At 47.5% G+C, this 21,697-nt stretch overlaps 7 protein-coding genes across 7 annotated transcripts; all 7 read right to left on the minus strand.

Moving 5' to 3' along the window:
- Positions 1-546: 546 nt before the first annotated feature.
- Positions 547-2,200, minus strand: EDB82DRAFT_497777 (uncharacterized protein). The gene is made up of 2 exons (XM_065608557.1): positions 1,813-2,200; positions 547-1,755 (listed from the first exon to the last, which is right to left on the minus strand). Exons 1-2 carry the CDS (start codon positions 1,963-1,965, stop codon positions 928-930), a joined length of 981 nt encoding a protein of 326 aa, XP_065464682.1. The 5' UTR covers positions 1,966-2,200; the 3' UTR covers positions 547-927.
- A 1,430-nt stretch (positions 2,201-3,630) lies between these two features.
- EDB82DRAFT_554771 (uncharacterized protein) lies at positions 3,631-4,995 on the minus strand (the record flags this gene model as incomplete). Its single annotated transcript, XM_065609638.1, has 3 exons — positions 3,631-4,079; positions 4,275-4,788; positions 4,846-4,995. Coding segments are annotated over 3 exons (1,113 nt in total), but the record flags the coding sequence as incomplete, so codon positions are not given.
- A 999-nt stretch (positions 4,996-5,994) lies between these two features.
- On the minus strand, positions 5,995-7,868 carry EDB82DRAFT_160942 (uncharacterized protein). Its single transcript, XM_025734148.2, has 4 exons — positions 7,317-7,868; positions 6,843-7,270; positions 6,624-6,793; positions 5,995-6,576 (listed from the first exon to the last, which is right to left on the minus strand). Exons 1-4 carry the CDS (start codon positions 7,639-7,641, stop codon positions 6,270-6,272), a joined length of 1,230 nt encoding a protein of 409 aa, XP_025584984.1. The 5' UTR covers positions 7,642-7,868; the 3' UTR covers positions 5,995-6,269.
- Positions 7,869-11,180, minus strand: EDB82DRAFT_160936 (Sodium/hydrogen exchanger family-domain-containing protein). The gene is made up of 4 exons (XM_025734149.2): positions 10,037-11,180; positions 9,647-9,984; positions 9,534-9,599; positions 7,869-9,488 (listed from the first exon to the last, which is right to left on the minus strand). The coding sequence occupies exons 1-4, from the start codon at positions 10,902-10,904 to the stop codon at positions 8,097-8,099; spliced, it is 2,664 nt and encodes an 887-aa protein (XP_025584985.1). The 5' UTR covers positions 10,905-11,180; the 3' UTR covers positions 7,869-8,096.
- Positions 11,181-13,641: 2,461 nt separating this feature from the next.
- EDB82DRAFT_160993 (HPP family-domain-containing protein) lies at positions 13,642-14,713 on the minus strand. The gene is made up of 2 exons (XM_025734150.2): positions 14,318-14,713; positions 13,642-14,259 (listed from the first exon to the last, which is right to left on the minus strand). The coding sequence occupies exons 1-2, from the start codon at positions 14,582-14,584 to the stop codon at positions 13,651-13,653; spliced, it is 876 nt and encodes a 291-aa protein (XP_025584986.1). The 5' UTR covers positions 14,585-14,713; the 3' UTR covers positions 13,642-13,650.
- Positions 14,714-15,325: 612 nt separating this feature from the next.
- Positions 15,326-16,571, minus strand: EDB82DRAFT_426919 (uncharacterized protein; the record flags this gene model as incomplete). The annotated part of the gene is made up of 3 exons (XM_025734151.2): positions 15,326-16,057; positions 16,107-16,237; positions 16,283-16,571. 3 exons carry the CDS (start codon positions 16,569-16,571, stop codon positions 15,326-15,328), a joined length of 1,152 nt encoding a protein of 383 aa, XP_025584987.2.
- Positions 16,572-17,034: 463 nt separating this feature from the next.
- Positions 17,035-21,355, minus strand: EDB82DRAFT_429925 (acyl transferase/acyl hydrolase/lysophospholipase; the record flags this gene model as incomplete). The annotated part of the gene is made up of 10 exons (XM_025734152.2): positions 17,035-17,636; positions 17,685-17,820; positions 17,867-18,668; positions 18,715-19,037; positions 19,084-19,260; positions 20,044-20,171; positions 20,220-20,616; positions 20,664-20,899; positions 20,948-21,008; positions 21,056-21,355. 10 exons carry the CDS (start codon positions 21,353-21,355, stop codon positions 17,035-17,037), a joined length of 3,162 nt encoding a protein of 1,053 aa, XP_025584988.2.
- Between the last annotated feature and the right edge of the window lie 342 nt (positions 21,356-21,697).

Here is a 21,697-nt window from a genome sequence, read left to right on the forward strand (position 1 = left end):
CAAGTGTTTTAGTAGGGTAACGTAATTAAAATAAGAACCAAGTTCCATCCTGACCTGATCTGACTCTGACGTAGAAATTCGAGAATTGGAAGGAATAAGCTTTTAGCTGGTCGGTTGGCTGTGGGCCTTTCTCATGTTCAGTCTTGTCACTGTTTCAAATGCATGAATTACCATGGGCCATAACACGAGAATGGACATTACCTGTTGGCTAAGAAGAGGTCGAGTCAAACCTTGCTGCAGGACATAAGCAAGCTAGAGACTGTTTTTACAAGTTGTTTGTGCGACTGTTACTAACCAATGTCTCAAATCTTGGTTTGTACCCTGTATGGAGATCATAGTCCGGTCATGTTTTGATGCCCAACAATAACACAACCTGCCCACAACAACCAATTAATTCCAAAGTCAGCAGCAAGTCGAATTAAGGTTGATGTAACAGTAACGTGGAATGATCTGGAATGAACAATCCGTCGATCCAAACAGCCAATAGTCCGATCGTCGTGATACTATCATTTGCATCCATCACAAGTAAATAAAAAAATTCTAAAACGATTCGCTTGCTATTGATTCACAAAGAAAATCTAGATAGAAGAGAAGAGAAGGTCTAAGTATATCCAAGATATCTAGCCAAGAAGAAAATCAACATCAGAAAAGAGTCCCCCATGTTTTCCCGCTCTCATAAAACTCCAAACTTTTTTTCAACCCAATCCAAAGAACTTTTTTACGAAGTCAAGATTACCGCCCCCAATTGCCAATTCGCACACATCAAAATACACGCTAGCCACAAACAAGAAATCTGAGGGTATCGGGGGTATCCTATGTTGTACAAAGTAGCGATTCCATTGCCCTTCCCGTATACTTTTGCTTCTCTCCCAACTCCAGTGACATAATATATATAAACGAGAAAAGATGACATAAGAAAATGAAGAATTAAATGCGGTTCGTCAGAGAAATGCCAGGCGAGGCAGGACGGTCCAGCTCAAGGCGGTGCATGTGAGCGTCGAGAGCGCTGACCGAGGTAGAGGCGCCGATGGAAGTGTGGCGCTTATGACGAGAGGGCTTCTTGGTGACACTCATCTTGCGAGGGCGACCATTCTTCTCGGGGATTGGTGACTTGGGGGACTTGTCGTCGGCGCTGGTGGAGGAGATGGACGAGGCGGAGGAGTGGCTGGATGCGTTGCTGGTGTAGGATGAGGCGCGCGAGATGGACGAGTGGACGGACGATCGCGAAGAGGCGGTCTGAGGTCGCTCGGCGATGTCGGAGAGAATCTCTTGGGGCGTACGGGGCTTGTTGTTGACCATTCCCAGGCAACGCTGCCACCAGCCCTTGTCCTTCTCATCCGAGAACTCAACCATGTCAGCCAAAGCCTCCTCCGCTCGCTCCGTCTTGTCCTCGTCGAGAACCAAGGCACCATGCTCAGAGGCCAAGTCGAGCAGGGCAGCTGCATCGCAGGCATCGCGTCGCTTGCTGTTGTCGTTCTCGTGGAGACCGCAGGCGTCCATCTTGAAGATGATGATGTCCTCGAGGGATGTGTAAGGCAGGGTGGACTCGCCCTTTACATCGCGGACGCGCTTGGCGGCTTCGGGGAGGTATGGGCTGAGCCAGTCGGGGATGAGCTTGACTTCAATCTCCCATCCTGTTGTGTGGCGGTACAGAACGACGCCGGACTTTTCGACGAGGGGAGTGATGGGATGGCCGACAATTTCCTTCTTGACGCGACCGGGAGAAGAGGACTTGCTGATGACCAAGTCGATGCTCTGTTGGCGGATGTTAGAGAAGGGTTTGGGAGGTTGAGATTGTGTGGGATGGCTTACTGTAACTTTGGCTTGTTGCGACAAGTATTTGTTGACAGCCAAGTCTCCAACAATGGCGAGACGAGTGTTCTCGAGGCCGGGAATGTCTGCGATGAGACGAATAATGTGAAGAGCAGCCTGCTCGAGCTGGGCGAAGCTTAGTCGTTGTGTCATTGTGGACTGCGCTTTTCTGTTTTGGAACCGTTAGAAAAAGCGACTAAACACTTCGCCCAGTGGCTGTTTCTTTTAGTTAAATGAATGAATGGTAGGAAATCCCTAATGGCTTCATTGTTTTGTGAGTGCAGTCCCCTTGATATATGTGAATTTATTTTTGAAAGGTCCCTGCGTCTGGGGCCTGTCAACAAAAGGACCCGCGGGGTGCATAGGGACCTTACGCTTTGAGCCTTTGGGCCCTGAAAGGTTGGTCTAATGCCCAACAGGGCCGAAAGTGTTATCAGCAGGGGGTACCATGCTGTACCTGAATTTGCAATTTTAATAATTTCAGGGTGATCCCAGCACCGGGTTGAATTGGAGCCCAAAGGGGCCATTTCGCTAAGTTTTTTGGGCGCTGGAATGGACAAATATGATGACGTTGTTGTGGGAATTGGCTTTTCCATGGGACAATACTCTTCAACTCTCGTATCCGACAAAAACAATAAACAGGGAATCAAATCTCGATGTATGGAATGAGTAGGAATGTGGTAGGGTTCAATTGGCACGGCCTTTTCTCATCAAGATGGTGTATGACTGAGATTCCGACTTGTCTAGAAGTTGACCACCCTTTTTTTTTTTTCTTTTTTTTCTTTTCTTGTCCCTTTCTTTTCTTCTTTCATCCTTCTCGACTGTTAATTACTGGACCCCTGTTCTTTTTTGTCAACAAACAATTCTCTTGTCGCATGTTTTTAACGAGGTCGGGTAGAATAACCACCAAGCCGGTGAACTAATTAAATGCTGACAGCCCAGGTCTGACAAGGCTTACCCGGAAAAAGAGATCAGCGACGTAGTGAAACATTGGGCGCAGTTTCAGAATGACTCTCATAATATTCATGGAATGTTTTTCCAATACTCTGGAGATGAAGGAATACCCGAAACTGATTTCCCATAAGTCGAAACATGACATCCATAACGATTAATGTTTCGATGAATACCTCGACAACAGACATCATGCGCCTCGTTGGAGTTGAACTTGGTAATTATGCATAGAAGTATGAAAGAGAGAGGGAAACTCACTGCTCATTTCAAATGCACTCCGAATAAGGCTGTCTCCCTTACAGGCTATATGCAGGGTAGGTGCACTCTCACAGCCTCTTAATTGAAATGCGGCAGAGTGAATACTTCTACTCCTTACGGCTTTTACCTCTTGCTGTCTCAGTTGTCACTTAATCCGGCCTGGAACAGCTCTAGGCAGAACAGTCACTTCAAAACCAGAGGTCTAACTACCCCGTTGCTATAGCTCTAAAGGCACGTAACCTAAGACAATAATACTCTTCCCTAGTCCAGATCGAGATCGAGACTTGTCCAATGTGACAGTAAAAGCTCATGTGGCTAGCAACAGCCGTTATTTACATTTGCAACTCAGTAGTAGCATTCTATCTATATTCAGTTCTCAGCATGGTTGATACGCTATTTAACATTGTGCAGGGACTAAAATCCAACACAGCTCCGGTAACACGCCACTCAGAGTAAATGTCAGAAAGAGAAGGGGCCACTACCGCACGGGTGAGGCGTTTCTCAACGTCGTTGGAGCATGGAGCAACACACATTAACCGCCAGGTACCAGAACAGGGCCATGTTGTACGACCGGTGAAGGACGTTTCATCTTAGACACATAACCTATATACTTCGCTCAGAATTGGTAGTATGGTGCGTTGGCCTAGTCCCTTCGTTCTGTGCCTCGAGATCCATAATCTGGCTTCTCCGAAACTCTGGCCCAAGAATCTCCTCTTCACTCTGATCGTCTCCAAGACGCCTTGCATCACTTTTGGGATAAACTCTCGTCCTTGCAAACGGACTGTTAATGCCCATCTTTCGCTCACGTTCTTCGATGTGTTCGTGAGTATCAGCCGTGCTGCCGCTGCCATTCCTATCCACCCGCTTAGCTGGATGTACACCTCCGCCTATCGTTTGTAGAGGGTATGACGCTGCAGAGTTGGGGCAATTGCTGGAACCGCGAGACGTCCACCTTGTAAAACATTTCTTGTATAGAGGTCGGCAGACAGGAACAGCAATGCAAATCATTGTTACTGTGAGCTCAGCGGCTGACCAGACAATCAATCCCATTGGATCCTCTTAGCAGATGTTAGTTGAGTTCCAGCTATTATGTTAAAGGGTTACTTGCTCGTATGGTTTGGACTTTTAAGCTTGGGAACCTCGAGTGTTCGCTTGATTCCAAATGCTCCAGCACTGTAGATCGGTTAGTCAGTATCATCAGCAATGAAGAATGACTCTTACATAACGCCTAAGCTAAGACTCAAGAGAATCACCATCTTCTCTTTCATCTTCATCTGTAAGCCGAGGATAAACAGCCAGGGAAAGCCGGCGAAGAAGAAGTCGGCCACCACACAAAGAACTATCAAGTTTAGCTCGCCATGAAAATAATACGAAGGAGGTCCGAAAATACTTACCACAAAGTAGCATCGACGCCGGGGCCGTATCTACATGACAATGACCTGGTATATTGCGATTCCAAAGGTATTGCGGTGGAGTACACTGAAGCCAATAGACGAAACATACTGAGATGGAAGCTGACATCAGACAAGCCATCATGCACCAGATAGCAATCCTGTGCCATTTCTCCTTCACGAGTCGTAGTAGGAAGAGGCCCAAAGACCACTTTGCGATACTCATGGCTATTATCGCAAACGTTTGGCTAGCAGCTTCGTAGAGTAGTGAAAGTGGCAGATGTTCGGGGTCATCTCTCGAAATATCCATTAGATTCCGACCCAAGCCATAGTGTACCCCTATGGTCATCAAGATGGTGTTGATGAGAAGGAAGAACTGTGATACAAGATATCAGTAAGATGCATCGATGGTGACAGGGAATGCTGGACTAACAAAAGCAAGATTGTACATATGATCGTCAACGCCAAAAGACTTGACGATGTAGACTCTCGTGTACGTCCGCAACACGACAAAGACGAAGCTGATGACCGTCAATGGCCACATGGAAGCAAGGACCCAATATCCATCGCCCCCAACCGCCATGGCAGTCTGAAGTTGAGAAGTTGTCGCTAATACGAAACTGCTGACTTGTAAAAAAACAAAAAAACAAAGAAAACAAAAAAAAAACAGAGTACACAGGTAGAATTCAGTCAAGGGTGCTGATTATGCATTTTGGTCGAGGAAGGAGTAGGAATGGACAGTCTTGCTGAAGAAGGGAAACCAACAGTTTTCAAGCAAGCCATAGTAACACAAGAACCGTCTCGACACCAAGACGCCGGGACGAATACCAAATGCGGATGGAGGCAAAGTGGTCACTCGTTGTTGACTTCTATTGAGGCAATCAAGCCACATTCCTAGCCCACCAGGTCGGTTAGAGAACCTTTTTGTCCGCCTGCAACCCAAATACTTACTGTAGTTTTGAGTAAAAGACTGTCCTTGGCTAGTTGTCGATTAGTGAGAATATCAATGACTGCAATTATTGAAGTGATTCTTGACCAGCTGAATGGCAGGGGTTAGTGAGTGTGTAGGTTACAGAAGCTGCTTTTTTGAGTTTAATAAAACCCAAGCACTTAAAGATTCGACCATGAACAATGTCTATGCGCAGCTGTCCTCCTAGTGGGCGCAGCAAGGATCTTCCATTAAACAAACACTCGGTTAGTAAAGAGCCGATCAGATCTTAGGTTCCCTTGAATACCAACTGCATACCATTGACTGTGATGGAAGACGCCGAGATGATATGATAATACGCACATGGACATATTGACCTACAAATCAAGACTACACTACCCGCTCGTAATTAATGGCCAGGAACGTCACCTTCTCAACAAAACACAACGTCTAATTAACCAAGAGCGCTGTGGAGTCGTACAAAACCCGTACGTATCCAGCCCTGTAGCTCGCTAGCCAAAAGAGGCGTTTTGACAATAGGAACCTTGATGAGGTGGCGGGCGCTTGATCGTCGTCGATCGAGACAACAATAGTTTGTGGCTGACAGCCTTGAACCATAAAGTGGAAATTGCACTGAGAACAACGAATGACCCTGGATGGGCTTTATGTAGATATATCAGATCATGGACGCATAATTGGGAATATTGATGTCAAATCTTTGCTCTTTAACAACACATTTTGTTACCATTATACTTTTGACTAATGGACAGTTCAACTGGGGGGGAAGCCAACACTGTTCTGTCTCGGTGGCGTCGACTCACCAATGGTCTCTACTCACTGAAACAAAACTCTGTCTGTCTAAACAGAGTCTTACATCCGGCCAAGTGCTTACATGCCAGTGGTTTTCGAAACTTCCTTCCAGTTATTCATCAGTCCTTCTTCTCACGAACCTCATATGCAAACATCTGGTTCGACGCCACTCCATGTCTATCCTTCATCTTGATAGCTGTCTCCTTGCCAGCAACTGGTAAGCGATACTCAAAACCGGCATCAGAAGTTTGACCATCTGGTAGAGCATAAGGGAACGGTAGATACTCAGGCAATAGACCCAACTGTCTAAGTAAGGTTCCTTGGTCCCAAGAGATATGCTCATGATACAGGCGGTCTCCTCGAATATTGACCACCGCCGTGAACGGGACTTCGGCTTTGATGTTGGTGGGCGGGACACCAGGTAACCTGCAATGATTTAGCATAGCGGCCTCGCATGTTTGGGGAATACTAACATCCAAGGAATCTCTTGATTGTGTGTAAACTTAAAGAGAAATTCGTCAACCACACGATCTATTCCAATGGTTCGACTAATCAAGTCCAGTTCAGAGTCTGAAGAGTTGTTAAAGATAAAGTTATGCCGATAAAAGTCTGATAGTTTGTCTCGGCCAATCCCTCCTGTCAACTATAATTTCGTCAGCCCTATCATCAGGAGCACTTGTATGTCCACTCACAGTAGGCGTATGGTTGACGTATGGTTCTTGAACCATGGTACTCATGGTATGCTCAACTGAGCGATCGGCAAACTCATAGTGAGTATGCTCTTCCCAGATGTACTCAAGATCAAAGTAAGGTCCCCCGACCTTGGGTTTGAGGAACTGGAGGTTTCTCGTGTGCGAAACAGACTCCATGTTGTAGTCAAAGTGCTGGTGGAATGGCGTTGCAAAAGCGCAGCTTTCAGCTTTGGGATAGTAGTACTCGATTCCATCTGACTTGTCAGAACTACGCTTGCCGGTAGGCCCAACTATATGTCGTACAAGTGGAATGTTCGCGGAAGATAGTTCTGATAGGTTGTCGGCGTTGGTGTATACGGCTGCTGCTACAACATCATGGACGTCTGATAGGCTTGGCGCAATTGTGTTCCAGAGACTTGAAGAATATGCTACGGATCATCAGCAGATTTCATGAAGATATCATGTTTGCCTTACCGACTAAACCAATATTTCCTTCGTCATATTTATCACATTGGCGCATAGTCTCCAAAGCGTCACGTAAGATATCTACGCTATTGCCATCTTCAAACGCGGAAGCATCGATTTGGACTACTGTATATCCTTCCTCAGCCCATTTGATAAGCACAGACGGTACGCCATCTTCTATCTTGAGAAGATCCTCGGAAGTTGGTGTAAGAACCACAAGCCCTGGGCCATGGCCTCGACGTGAGAGCGGAGGCAACAGCGAGACACCTGACCGCACGGCTTTGAGCTGAGCTGTAGGGAGTGGCTTCGGCGGCTGAGTAATATCAGCAAACATCTTGATCGGTTTGTTATGTGATAGTCAAGTTGCAAGAGTCAAGTCGGTTTTGACCAGAGATCACTTCTCCGCACGATTGAGGGGTTTCGGATATAACTTCCCGTTGAGGAACACATGACCGGCAGAAGTGTAGTCCGAATTGCAAAACCAGACGACTTTGTATAACACTGAGAATAGAATGGAAAGGGAGAACAGAGACACTGAGAGAAGCATATGTGTACAACAAGGGGCTATTGACTTTCTCTAGAGTTCAATAGAGACGGCACCATTCATTTGACATCGTCCAGATTGTTCAATTAGGCTCAAAAGATTGCAAAGAAGGATGGTAAACTTAAGATGTGTTCATATCTCATAAATGTCAAACTCAATATGGTATATGGTGCTGAAATCAACCCACGCGTATGTTCCGACATGCTTCAAATTGGTATAAATCGTTCCAAAGTCCCCAAAGCAAATTAGACCTTGGCTTGCTTGTCGTCAATAACCAACAACCCAGCATCAACACCTGCCCTAGCAAATCGATCTCCGAGCACACCAACTGTGCGCTGGAAATCTCTCTCTACGCCAAAGTCTTCCACAAGAAGGTTGTCAAACAGTGGGTGCGAACGGCCAACGATGACCAAATCGCCGACGCTGAAGCGAGACTTGCCAACGAGTTCACGGGAGTGAGCTACAGCAAGATCAGGCAGGTTGCGAACCGAATCAACAGGGATCTCAACAAAAGTGACGCGGCCCTCGAGTTTACCTGCAGCGTTATTCTTTGCGGTGTTCAGAAGGTCCATGTCGCTTGCAGATGGGAAGCCGACTGCGTTCTTTCCAAGTTCGTTACCCGTGGAAGGATCGCTGTCAGGTGATGCATTGAGTGCTTCATGATCGTCTTCGCTGAAATGTAGGTGGACGACGTGAATAGAGACGTGAGGGTTATGAGCGAGCTGGAGAGCAAAGAGAAGGGCAGCACGATCATCCTTGCCGCCAATGAAGGGCACGAAGATAATTTGGCGCTGATCAACGGGTCTTTGAACAACTGCGCCGTCATGGGCGCTGTGAACAGACAAGCCGGTGCGAGTTCGTGTAAGGGTAGGTTTCTTGGTCAAGGCATCGTGGGGAATTCGGTTGATGAAGATACCAGTGGTGCAACTTGACCTGTCGATAGCGTTCTGGACATAATCGATGTAAGTTCTACTAAAGAAACGATCGTTGATGTTGCCAGTCTCGGTCAAGGCGGCGGTAGAGCTTTCCTCGGCGATACCGCCATATGTGCTCCAAGGGATGATCATGAAGTCAGACCTGGCTTCTTCGGCATACTTGACAATAGTCTCGGCGTAAGCATTGGTTGGGATGATAGAAACTTGGCCAGCAACGGCAACACCGTTGAGACGAGAGAAGGTCTGGAAAGCTGAGAAGACGGCGTCGCGGGAAGCGAACTCGTCGAGTTCGGCAGATTGCATGACGGACGAGGTACGGTCGGTCAGCTCCATAAGCCGAACACCACGAACCTCGAACGGGCGGCTGGGGATGACTTGAGTCTTTTCCTCAGCAGGAGTAGCATCTGCGCCGTCATCGTTGGGTGCGGGAGTGATAGCAGGGAGAGTTTGTTTTCGGGATCCACCAAGAAGTGAAACGAGGTTGAACAATCCAGGAAGTGCATCAAGGCGGAGGTGAAGAACGAGGCGGTTGGTTTGAGACTTATCAAGAGCCTCTTCCATCTTATGCTCAGAATTCTGGGCCTCGGTTTGGAGAGGGTTTCCATCCCAGTCGATCTCCCCTCGGCGCCACTTCTCCACCTTGAGGCGGTAAGAGAGAGGGTAGAGCCACCTGGTGAGTGGTGAGGTTGTGACGGTGGTGACCTGGCATGGTTAGCGAAGCATTGTACAAGGATGCGAGATACTTACAACTGCCATGACGACAAACATGGTGAAGGTCCGGGGCGAAAGAATGCCAGCTTGAAGACCGATGTTCTAAACAGATGTTAGCGGGGGCTACGTGACTGGCGACGTCAACTTACCAAGACAATCAGCTCGACAAGACCCTTACAACTCATAAGGGCACCAATGGTGAAACTCTCTCGCCACAGACATTTGGTCAACCGCGCGGCGAGGGTACCGGCAATGATCTTGCCAAAGAAAGCGCATGCGATAATGGCAATGACATATCCCCAGGTAGTGCCATCATCAAGCAGACCCAAGTTGGTGTTGAGGCCAGAGAGTGCAAAGTAGAGAGGTAAGAGAATAGACCCAACAAGATCTTCAATCTTTTCAGTCAATTTGATGGCGAAACCACCATCGTGAGGGCATATAAGACCGATGAGGAAGGCACCAAAAATAGCGTGGACACCGATAGCGGCTGCGCAGAGTGTTAGGGTTAGTTGTCCCTCGACTTGGGGTAGATGACTTACCAGTGAACCAAGAAGAAGCCAGGACAAGAAGCAGAGTCAAGGTAGTGATACCTTGAGATGGACCGTTCTGGATACTGTCCGTTCGGCGCAACACCCAGAGAAAGACAGGGCGCACAGCATAGACGAGGAAAAGGACCCATGCGACTGCAGTCAAAAACACATACAGCGCCGTGAGGCCATTGGCGTTGTTAACCAGAGCGACACTGAGAGCGAGCAGAACCCAGCCAACGACGTCGTTTCCGATACCGGCAGCGAGGACTGTCACACCAACAGAAGTGCTGAGAAGCTGAAGCTCGGAGAGAATACGACAAAGGACAGGGAAAGCAGTAATGGCGAGCGCAGTTCCAATGAAGAGCGCAAAGGTGCCAAACTCCATGTCCTTCATAGTTCCCTCATCTCCGTATTCTTCATACAAACCCCAAGCAACAGCGACACCAAGACCAAAGGGAAGCACCATGCTGGCAAGACCAACACTGGCAGCGACACGCCAATTGGACTTGAACATGCGTGTATCAACCTCGAGTCCAACAAGGAACAAGAAAAGAAGCAGACCAATGGTAGCGACAGTGGAAAGAACAGGCATTGACTCGGTAGGGAATATGTTCTCCTTGAAACCGGGGATGCGCATCATGACGGAAGGACCGAGGACGATGCCACCAATAACTTCTGCGATGACGCGCGGTTGGCCTAACTTGGAGAGAGGCCATTGAAGAAGACGACAGAAGATGATGATAATGAAGGCTTGGACGATGAAGAGCGCAATGGGGTCCTTGGGGTTGTACGTGATTGGGTTGAGGCCTTCGATAATGCCTCCTTGGGGATGGGCACTCGTGGCTGCCGCAGCCGTCGTCGTCGGTGAAGACGACATTGCGAGACTGTGAGCTCTGTGCGACTGTGTAGTATTCTAACAAAACTGATTGTTCTTTCGTGTCTCGGTCGTTTCGTGCGGAGGAGGCGCAGACGTGAGACGACGTCGCAAGAGGAAAACCTCTATAAGGAGGAGGAGAAGAGGAGAGGAACAAAGGACAAGATAGTAAATACAAGAAACAAGGGTCGGGTCGAGGGAGCAGCGACTGGCGCTGGAGCCTTTTTGTATCTGTCGCCCGGAGGATGGATCAATTGGCGACCAAGAAAAGAAATGATCAAAAAGTTGGGATTCAAGGGAGAAAAGAGGCGGGGGGTCATTCGCTGAGGGGAATAGAGTAGTGGGGAGCTGTAGGCCAAGGACCAAGGGTCTAGGCTATCGTAATGGAGGGTACGATGCATGCACTGACTGAACTGCCTAGACTTGTCACTTTTCTTTGGTGTTGTCTTTATCCAATATGAGTCAAGGGTCTTTTTTCCCTGTCTGCTGTGTTACCTGGACCAGGGTTGATCGAGAAGATAATGCAGTATAGCAATTGTAACCGAGTACGTGTATTTCCCAAGCTGTTAATTCTGTGTACGATTAAACCAGCAAAGGTTGAATGTTCCGTTCTAATTTATAGGTACTTACCACAGTATTGACTGCACTGACTGTACGACCATCTCCCCTAGCGCAAGCCAATTCAGTGGAGAAACCCCAACCTCAAGACTTGGCAATGTCAAGTCTGGTCAGAGGAGGTGACTTGTGATTGTGCTGAAGCGGGCGCAAGCACATATTGCTGGACTAGACAGATTATTCTATGTATGGAGATAGTTTCCCCATATATGAAACCTGCTTATGGGCGGTTAATCCGGAACGGTTTTTTATTTTATCGTAGGTATTGTAAACAAATCTTGGCTTTGACTTAAACTTTGGAATCAACAATCGATTGTGGAGTAACAATCATCATCCCAGTCTGACTGTACATATTGACCATGTTTTTTTCTTTATTTGCCAACCGAGTTGCCCTTTCAACAGCAATCCAACGACGATCCAAAGCCAGGGAATGCACTCCTTTGTCTCATCTCCCTGCCCGAATGTTATTGATCACTCCTCCCTCTACTCCCCGCACATGTGATCCTCCCCGTCCTCCTCAATCGCACCACCCCTGTCGCTCACGCGCCGTTGTGTCTCACCGCTTGCATCTAGGCCCGGGCCCTTCAAGATCTGACCTGCCTACCTGCCATGTTGGGTGGTCTTTGCTTTCTGTTTTGTTTCCGACCAAGATCGGCTTTAACTGAGGCTGAGTTCTGTTGCTGACTGGCGTTTGACGCACGAGATGCAATATCACAAGTGGTTTGTTGGTGGTGAGTTTTGTGTAACCACCCACCATGGCGGGCAACTTAAGGTTAGACGTCGCACTCATTCACCGCTACACGGTCGTCGAATACCGTTACACTGGTCTTCGTTACGATGCATCGGTTCAAAGGCAAATTCCTTAATTCAAGCATGATTCAATACCCAGACCAAGGATCGCCACAATTGCAACAGCTTGCATTGTGAAGTTATTAGGTCAAAAGGTGGAGAGTTACTAGACCCCGCATAGGGTCACATTGACACATTGCCGCAACTCTTGGCTCCAACTCCGAGGCTCTGTCAACGTGCAGCACCTTTCAGCCAATCTCTGGGCATCGCGATACCTGATCAGCAGGGGTTGTCGGCTGATGGTAAGCCAAGAGTAATGTTTCTTGAGAGCATGAACTTAATTTCCACATCGATTTTTATGGTTGTCTAGTTCTATAGTCCTTGTCTTGTTTCAAACGATCGTGCGCTAGACATGAACGGTGTCTCATTAAACTGTTTAGATTCGATCGCCCAATCCGTCAAGGTATTGTTTGAAGCTATTCCCAGTTGTACCTCCCCACTGTAGTAATACTACTCAATGAGTCGGCACTTGAATTTTCCCACTCAAACCTTTTATTGACATGGTTCTTGGTGCAAGGCCCTTATCAAATTCGCTCTTTACGATCTGAATTCCATTGCTGTGTTCTATGTCACAGCGGATATGTTCTGTCTTGGACCAAACACTCATCAACGTCAGTGCCATCGGTATAGCAATCTGCTGGAACCATTTAGCCAGTGTATCAAGACCAGGTTCTGCTCTGTGCATCTACTTCAAAGTAGATATGCTTATACTTTGTGAGATTGTTTACACCCACTGTGACGATAGACCCTGGCCCCAGAAACAAAAGAAAGCACAAACTAGACAAAGCCATCATCGCAAACCAACACTACAAGCCATGGCAACACCTTCACAAAGCACAAAGTTTCACATGTCTTTGTACACCAACGGACCCTACATGTTACATCCGCTAGCCTGTGTTCTTTCAGCCACCTCTACGGACCAGACACGTGTTGCGACACTAATTGTCACTGAAGGTTTTGCACAACTCAAGACTATAATATCAATGTTGAGGGGGAAGAGATAACAAACTTACGATTGTACTGGATCGACTATTCCATGCACATATAACCAATGATAGTGAATGGTGATTTGTGGTAGATTCAATGGACGATATCAATTCATAAATATCTCTTAATATAAAACTGTATCGTTTGCTGTGTCGAGAAAATGTATTTCGTTTTTTACAGGTATTTGATGGCATAAGAATAATCAGAACATATTTAATTTCAATATTAATAAGTACGCTTTTTGTGTGCTATTTGATGTAATGCATGTAATCTCATCGTGACGCCCAACCTGTAACCTCTATAATCGGTTGGCGATCTCCTCTAGCAGCTGAAGCTCCTCCTGCATAAGGAAGAGATCCTGAGGCAAAGCAAGTGCACCACCGGGCTTGAGAACAATCTCCTTGCCGTCATGTCTCTCGTGCCGATCGGAATCACTTCCATCATCTGGCACCACCTCACTTGGCTTGCCCTTTTCAACATCCGCCGATTTCTCCCTCTCCCCTTCGGTCCTCTCAGTGCGTAGGCTCTCAGGTGTCCACCAATAGACAGGGTACACGCGCTGGATATTATTTACGAGGAGTGCCACTCCGAACATGATTGTGCAGTTGAAGAGCACCACGGGGATGAAGAACCAGCCCAGTTGAAGAAGTCGGTCATCGACTACGGCGAGAAGGCCCGTTGCACCGGCGGGCGGGTGAATCGTTTTTGTAAGAGCCATGATGGAAGTTACCGTCGCGCAGGAAATGGCGCCACCGAGCCATTGAATGGAGGAGAAGCTGTCACTAAGGAGGAAGAGCTTTCCAATACTGACACCGATGACGGCGGCGATGAGTTGACCGCCGAAAAAATTACGCGGTTGTGCGAGGGGAGATTCAATAGCATAGAACTCAAGAACAGCGCCCGCACCCTAGGATTGTTAGCATATCATATCAAGGATTTGGTCTTATGGCAGCGGGAGAACATACAAAAGATCCGACAATAATAGGAGCGCCTCTCTCAACAAATGAAGGAATACGCTCCGAAGCCAATTCAATAACCGATAGTGAGATGAAAATGCCAATGAATGCCCAAATCACTGGCAGAATAGTCCCAATGCTACTGGGTTTTTGGTGACGGTATCCAAAGATGTAGGCGATGGGATATGGGAGGTGTTTCCATGGCGGCGGTGGAATGAAGGGATTGATGAACCGATCAATGTCGAAGGTCCATTTTTTGGGGTCCCGGGACGGCATCGAGATAAAATGGGGTGACCTGATGTGATGTGATGAGATGGGGTTGTAAAATCCGGGGTAAATGCAGATGAGATCAGGCAATGCAACCAGCCAGAGTCAATGAATGCGAAAGGCGAGAATGGTTGAAGAAACAGAAAAAGAAAGTTGAGTAAAACGACGTCGAATTGAATAGAGATGGCGTCAGAAGGCGTCAGATGAAACAGCGAAAGTTTTAATTAAGCCGGAACCTCTTTTAACATGGAGTTAATCTCGACTGGCGATGGCTTCAAAACTCCTAACAGAACAAGCCAAAGCTTCCATGGAACGACAGCGCCTCTGGTCCTTATACCAAGCACGTTGGCCCGCGGAGATGATCTATTATTTCCCCTCTCTAAAGAGAACCCGTCTAAAAAAGTATGACACCAAGGAACACAACAAACAAAGCCGATTCAACCGGTCAAGAGAAAATGGGAGACTTCTATTGGCATCATTAAGACTCGATTTCGTAACAAAAACTCGAATGTCCCTGTACGTGACCAGGAACGATGACGGCTAACAGTGGACCTGTACCCATTTATTCCTCTTTCGGAATCCGGAGAAATGGAGCGCCGGGGTTTGTTCGGTATAGTGGATTTACAATGACATAATAGCAAAGAGTCTTGTTTTCTTTTTACTCTGCACCAGCCCGAAACGACATTCCTACACCGAATTACTTACTCTTTCTCGGTATCCCCGATATATACGGGCAGGCGAAAACTAACCTTACAAAATAATTTCGGCATCGCGAAGTTTGGAAAATGCTTCAATCCAACCCTCTGATGGATCTCGTTCCTCCTTGAAGCCTACGCTTCGTAACCTTTCCGCGCTCAATTGGCGATCAAATGTCAACCACCAGCCCACATTATCGAGTTGTTTCCTTCCTGCTCCGACACCCGCCGTTTTACCATACTCCCCCAAGAGATGACAATAGGTCTCGGTGTATTCACTCGGCCGCTGACCCTCGGCATTCCTCGGCGCGACACCGACAAGCCCGAAAAACGACGCGATACGAGGCCACGCTTCCGCGAAAGTGGTTGGTTCCGCACGATCGAGCATGTTGATAATCTTGCCTCCGCACGATGATGGATTGAGTGCTGCGTGGATTGCGATACGGCCGAGAATACAAGACGACACGGACGTGAAGCGCGCACTGTAGGCTTCCTCGTTCCCCGGAAACACCACCTCTGCGCCTTCTCCGTTGTTCTTCGCATACAGGGAAAGATACTGCGCCCAGTGCAGGGCGAGAGAGTAATTCGAGCCAATCGCACTGAAGCCTACGACCACGTCGGGACAGACCTCTGTCCATGTCCATTCGCGACCGGCTGAAGCATCAGTAAGAATGCTGCGAAACCACGGGTAAGCGACCGTCTTTGCGTAATCCGCGGGTATATTATCGGCCATGGATTCTTCAAGAGGATGCGTGAAGATACCACCGGGAATGTAGATACCGTAACCCTACAAGAGTCAGTGATTGTACGTAAGTGAAAGGTAGAGGAAGTTGTACCCTTGTGCCACCAGAGTAAACGACAGACTTGAGATTGGGAGAGAGGTCGTTGAGTGCGGATGCGACATTGCGCATCATGGCGCAATTAATCTTGCATTCCTCTTGGTGGTCCTCGTCATGCGGTGCAAATACTGTCGCGGTAAGCAAAGGTCATTGTGCGTTTCTGCAATGCTCACCAAAGTAAAAGACGTGGGTAGTTCTCTCGATTCCAGTCACGTTATCCCTCAATTGTTCTTTCAATTCACCGCTCTTGAGATCTACACCTGACACTAGTCGAAGTTCTGGTCTTTCACCGGACTCTGCGGGCCAGAATGTTCGGTGTGCGTCCAAGGGTCGATTGCTCACAGCTGTCACGCTTGCAAAGGTGTTAGGTGCAGGGTAGTTCGAGAGGAGTTGATTGACAGCGGCCCAGCCGACGAGGCCTGTTGCGCCAAAGATGACAGCGTGGTTTTGAGGAGTAGACATTGTCAATTGCGAATTTGGTGCCATGCAAGGTGATGTTTAGTTAAGGCATCCGTGGTAATATTTATTCGAGCGTTGTTCTCATATTGGAGTGTTCACATCATGGCTCACCGATCTCCACTGCCCAAAACAGCTCGCCGAACACGGCCTGACTCGTTTAGTAGTTTGAACGTTAGGATGAACCACATTTTTTACGACAAAACGCCCTCCACGGATGGGCCAATCTATAGTTCTGAATGCATTGTCAAAAGGACATCAAAAACTCAAAGAGAAAGTATTGGCCTTGAGCGGATAGCTTTATGGCTCGGGCCATGTATTTATTAAATTGCGAATATCTCTGTTGGTTAAAAGCCATCAAGTTTATTGATAGACAAGGTAAGAAAAATTGAATAATAACACAGATTAACGCAACCAAATGTACCAGATATCGCTTAGCCGAGAGAGAAACAATAATCTGCTCAACCAACTACAGCATATAAACCATCGCAGCCACAGACAGAACAAGGCCAATAACGTTATTTCCAATCTTCACTCCGGCAGAGCCATCTTCTTTGCCATCCCCGCTACCACCAGTCCTCGACTCAGAAGACCAGTCACTCTCATTCCACTTCTCAAACGTCAGTCCAGGATCAAGTCTCGGCTTCAGGTCAAAGTCAGCAGCGGTAGCCTTTCGTGAACTCGTGGTTCCGTTCCAGCAGTGCTTATTGAAACACTCATCACATTGCTTGGGCAGGTCAATATCCACTCTTCGTAAGGAACCCTTGATAGCAGCACATGCTAGACAAGCGGGCCAGTTCTCATCGACACTTCCGTTACCGTATGTAGCAACCTGGAAAGCGTTATCGAAAGCAATGTCCAGCTGGTTCGAGGTGAATTCGGCTTGCATGTACGAGTAGTTTGTATAGCCTGTCCACGGTGCATTAGGGAGCCAGAGAAGAAGAGGGGTCTCTTCACTGGCGTTGCACCCGAAGAATGTGGGCTGAAAAGAGAGGTTCTGAGCTACAATTGTATTCACGTCGGGAATTTCAGGGAACGGAATGTTGCCTTGAGAAGCGGCGATGGCCGTGTCTGAGTTGTTGTTAGCGTTAATCTTGTTCAAACGTTTGCACGACGTACGTCTCAGGTTTGTTCCATTGACCCATCCATTAGGCGCGTCAGATGATGCTTCGTACACAATTATCAAGTCGAGTTTTCGTTCAGGAATGATTAAAGGGCGGAGAGGATTGGTATCCAGGGCAAGACTGCCATCGATCTAAACAAGTCAGCAAAGTTCTTTATGTAAGTTGGTTGAAACCTACGAGTAGAAGCTCCGAAACATCTTTCATGTCCTCATTGTAGCCCTCGAAAGGGTTGGGATAAGTCGCCCAAAGTGACTGGTTGAAGGTCAAGCCAAAGTATGAAGCCGTCTGGTTGGCAAGTTCCACCAGCGGATTATCATATTCATCATCCGGGATAGGAACGTCGTTGATATCCGGGTTCACCTGCTGTCTCTTATCCAACCAACGCTTCGCAAATATCGGAACCCCATAGAAAGAGTCGATGAACCATGCGGTAAAAGCGTTGGTAGTGGTTCCTTGCATGAAAGTGAGTTTATCGAAGCCCTCTACGCACTCGCTTCTGTTCTGTGGTTTGCCGTCAGACATGGACGTGCCGAGATACTTGGTTGGTATGAAAGCTTGCACACGGCCACCAGCCCAAGACCCAAACTCGTATGGTGTGACTTCATAGGCGGTCAAGTTGAAGAGATTGGAAGTGTTGCGAGTTGGAAACATGAGCTTTCCGATCTCGGGTGACTTGCCAGGTACGACCTCTGCAAAGCACATGATGGGCATAGGAGCATCGCCCATAGCAAAGGCTGTGCCATTGCTAGCAACGTCGGAGTAGTTACTAAAAAGTTGGTCCTCAGGGAGCCATGTTCCCCAGAACTGGCCAAAGGTATCACCGACAGACACTGGGAAGCCGGCTTCTAATTTGGCGCCGGTGTTTTCGAAGATAGTGTTGAGGAACTCTGTCTGGTTGCCATCGGGACCTTCAGCATATGAAGTTGAGAAGTTGGTGGTATTTTGGATGTTGTCTGTTGTGGTGAAGTTGTTTGCCGCGCTGAATGGTAAGTATGGCGGATACTAAGATTGATGTATGAACTTACAGGAGGCCGACAGTGACAGCACCACCACCTGATAGACCAGTGATGTAGGACAGAAGCTGGGCTAGACCTCCGGTACGAGCAGCAATGGCTGCATCGGAACGAGAATCAAAGGCCTTCCAGACACCAAGGCCACCTAGACCAGACTGCGTACCGCCACCCGAGACAGAAAGACCAACAATTGGGACGTCATCTTCTTTGAGCTTGTCCATGTACTTGTTGATGTCAAAATCATTGATTTTGGCTAGCTTCAGGTAGTCCTCTAAGTTAGACATCATCTGCTTTGCTCGAAGTTCTCTCCATGCACTTTCTTCGTCAGACAGGCCCTGGAATGGTTAGCATGCGTCATACGATAAGCTATGTGATGCTTACATCTTTTGCAGCGCGAATCTCTAAGTCTCTCGGACATTGTGTGTAGACGGGGACATAAGGATCAGCGTCAGCGCCTCCCTGAGCCAACGCAAGGCTAGAGTATGCAGAAAGAAGGAAAAAATGTTGCGACAAGGAGAGATGCATCCTGAAACTTGCAGGTGCAACTAAGGTCAGAATCTCAACAGTTTACGATTGAGAGACGTTGGGGAAGGTTTGGCATGTAGTCGCACACTGGGTTTTAATATCCTGAACCGTAATCATACCACGTGAAAAGCATACCAGCAAATTGCCCCCTTTGCCATCAACCCAGCCAGCGGTACTCTGATGCCGGCGGGGTTGAACGAGACTTTCCCACTAATAAACTCGACGAAACTCAATGGCGAGCTCCAGCCAACGAGAACAACGAGGATCTGGGGTAAGCCGCCCCAATGCCTAATATAGCGTCCGCAGCAGCGATGCATCTGGAGGCGTAACGAATGCGAGAACAGCCACGGCTTGAAGTTTTGCTGAGATGCAGCTGTTATGTCTTGGCAGAGGAATGGTGCCGTAGACCCGAATAACTTCGGGTTCTGGGACCTTTGCAAACGAGCTTGACACGTTAGACCGTTTAGTCATAGACTGGACAAGTCTGGTAGGGGCGAATTGCCATGGCGTTGTCATTCGGATCTTGCACTGGAACCGACATTAGGTAAAGACTAACTTTTGTCTATTCCTTCTATGGTAAACCATTCAACATATGCATCTTTGATACCTTTTATGCCTCTAGCTCAAAATGCCATCCCTCTGTTCCATTAACTTTAATCTTAATTGTCTCACACGATAAAACATAATCTACTGTTTCCAAGTTCTACTGAATCTTGCAATTAATAAGACAAAAACGCCCGCAACGAGGGATAGACTTGTGGCTTTTGGTGGTTAGCGGCGTATTGGTCTTTTGGTAAAAGGAGTTTACTTACTGACAGTAAACGCCCATCCTACCCCAATACCATCAATCATGGGAACTACTCCGCCAACACTTATGGCACCAAAGCTGTACTGAATGACATATTTGCCCGTGATCACAGCAGTTCTATGTGCAGGACGTACTTCTGTAAAAGTGTCAGCAAGAACAACAAAGCACATAGATTTCAACTTACCAGCAGCAAATGTATTCAATCCACTGAACGACGCCATAAGTCCAAATCCTTCAATGAATGAACTGACAATCGGTAACGCCATGCCACCTATTCTAGTCTGAACACTCCATCCGTAAAGCAGAGTACCGAGAGGTAATATGATGAGAATACTGGGCAAGCTGCTGTTCAGTCGATCTTCGGGACACCTTTCTCCGTTTCGCTTGCGTATATATCGTTTGACGACAATATCAGAAATCTTACCACCCACTGTACTTCCAACAAGAAAGCCTGCACCTGGGGCAAGATAGAATAAACCGCTGGAAAGAGGGGAGTCGAGCTTAAAGCGAGGGTTGATGACGCGGCGGACAGAACTAAGAAGACCATATTGGTTGAAACCCAAGAGACCGCAAGCGATATTCTATCCATGTCAGCTAGTTTTCATCTTGCAAGTCATATAGTACTCACTGCGATGATGACCTTGGGGTATGAGTATTGACAAAGCACGTGCATAGGGTTGAATGTTTGGACAATTTCTCTCCTTGTTCGAGGACGTGGCTCGGCGAGTTTTGGATTCTCAACTTCACTTGCTCGAGGGATGAACAACACGGAAAGAATAAGACCGAAGAGAGACATGCCCGCTTCCACGCCGTATATGACCCTCCAGCTAGTATATGTAGCAATTACACTACCGAGGAGAGGAGCTGCAAGAGATTAGTCAAAGCATTGAGTGTGATCCTGGGTTGACTTACCAATCGTGTTGGCAGAAACACAACTTCCTAGAAAGAAACCCACAGCTGTCCCACGAACAGTCTATTGATGGTCAGTTACGGCTCTCTCCCATCCTTCCAATTACTTACAGGATCAAAGATGTCAGCAAGGATAGTTTGTCCCGCTACCAGAAAGAATGGCCCTGCAGTCCCACCAAGAATCCAAAGGGATGCAAATCCAGCTAGGTTCGGAACCACAGCGCAACCAATTGCACAGAGACAAAGCACAGCATTTGCAGCAAGATACGCAGATTTTCGACCGATGATAGTGCTGATCGGTAACCAAATTAGTCCTGACAGAGCTTGTGCGACGAAAACTCCAGCGTTGACTGTTGTGATAGTGGTCATGGGTATGTTCAGGTCCGAGGCCACTTCGATGGTGGCAGGCATGATGGCCGTGCTCCAGAAAGTCATGGGCAGAGGCATCCAGCAGACGACAAAGAGAATGACCCATTTTCGCCAGGAGGGTATCGAGGCCACATCATCGTCTATTGCTCTGACTTCTGGTTGAGGTGATGCCTCTGGGGCCGCTAACGTTTCCGTTTTTGGTTCACTCATAGCGATTGTTTTTGAATGATACAGAGACAGGAGTGCATATGGATGGGAAATTTATAATAAAATTACAACAAAAAGCAACAGAAATTACTTTATAAATTTGTGAAAAATATACAGAAAAGAGTGTCTGATCCTACTTTAGCTGCTGAACCTAAAGTCTAAGAGAGTTCTAAGAAG

This window comes from Fusarium venenatum (assembly GCF_020744135.1).
Source record: "Fusarium venenatum strain MPI-CAGE-CH-0201 chromosome Unknown EDB82scaffold_2, whole genome shotgun sequence".
Taxonomy (NCBI): Eukaryota; Fungi; Ascomycota; class Sordariomycetes; order Hypocreales; family Nectriaceae; genus Fusarium; species Fusarium venenatum.

Bases quoted from the DNA above. Each gene is read 5' to 3' on its own strand.
- EDB82DRAFT_160936 (XM_025734149.2), bottom strand. From the start codon at position 10,904: ATGTCGTCTTCACCGACGACGACGGCTGCGGCAGCCACGAGTGCCCAT. The intron at 9,600-9,646 runs GTAAGTTGACGT...ACATCTGTTTAG, and splicing joins TTGTCGAGCTGATTGTCTTG to AACATCGGTCTTCAAGCTGG. The intron at 9,489-9,533 runs GTAAGTATCTCG...TAACCATGCCAG, and splicing joins TGTTTGTCGTCATGGCAGTT to GTCACCACCGTCACAACCTC.
- EDB82DRAFT_497777 (XM_065608557.1), bottom strand. From the start codon at position 1,965: ATGACACAACGACTAAGCTTCGCCCAGCTCGAGCAGGCTGCTCTTCAC. The intron at 1,756-1,812 runs GTAAGCCATCCC...ATCCGCCAACAG, and splicing joins CGCAACAAGCCAAAGTTACA to AGCATCGACTTGGTCATCAG.
- EDB82DRAFT_160942 (XM_025734148.2), bottom strand. From the start codon at position 7,641: ATGTTTGCTGATATTACTCAGCCGCCGAAGCCACTCCCTACAGCTCAG. The intron at 6,794-6,842 runs GTGAGTGGACAT...ACGAAATTATAG, and splicing joins ACGTCAACCATACGCCTACT to TTGACAGGAGGGATTGGCCG. The intron at 6,577-6,623 runs GTTAGTATTCCC...AAATCATTGCAG, and splicing joins AATCAAGAGATTCCTTGGAT to GTTACCTGGTGTCCCGCCCA.
- EDB82DRAFT_160993 (XM_025734150.2), bottom strand. From the start codon at position 14,584: ATGCCGTCCCGGGACCCCAAAAAATGGACCTTCGACATTGATCGGTTC. The intron at 14,260-14,317 runs GTATGTTCTCCC...TAACAATCCTAG, and splicing joins CTATTATTGTCGGATCTTTT to GGTGCGGGCGCTGTTCTTGA.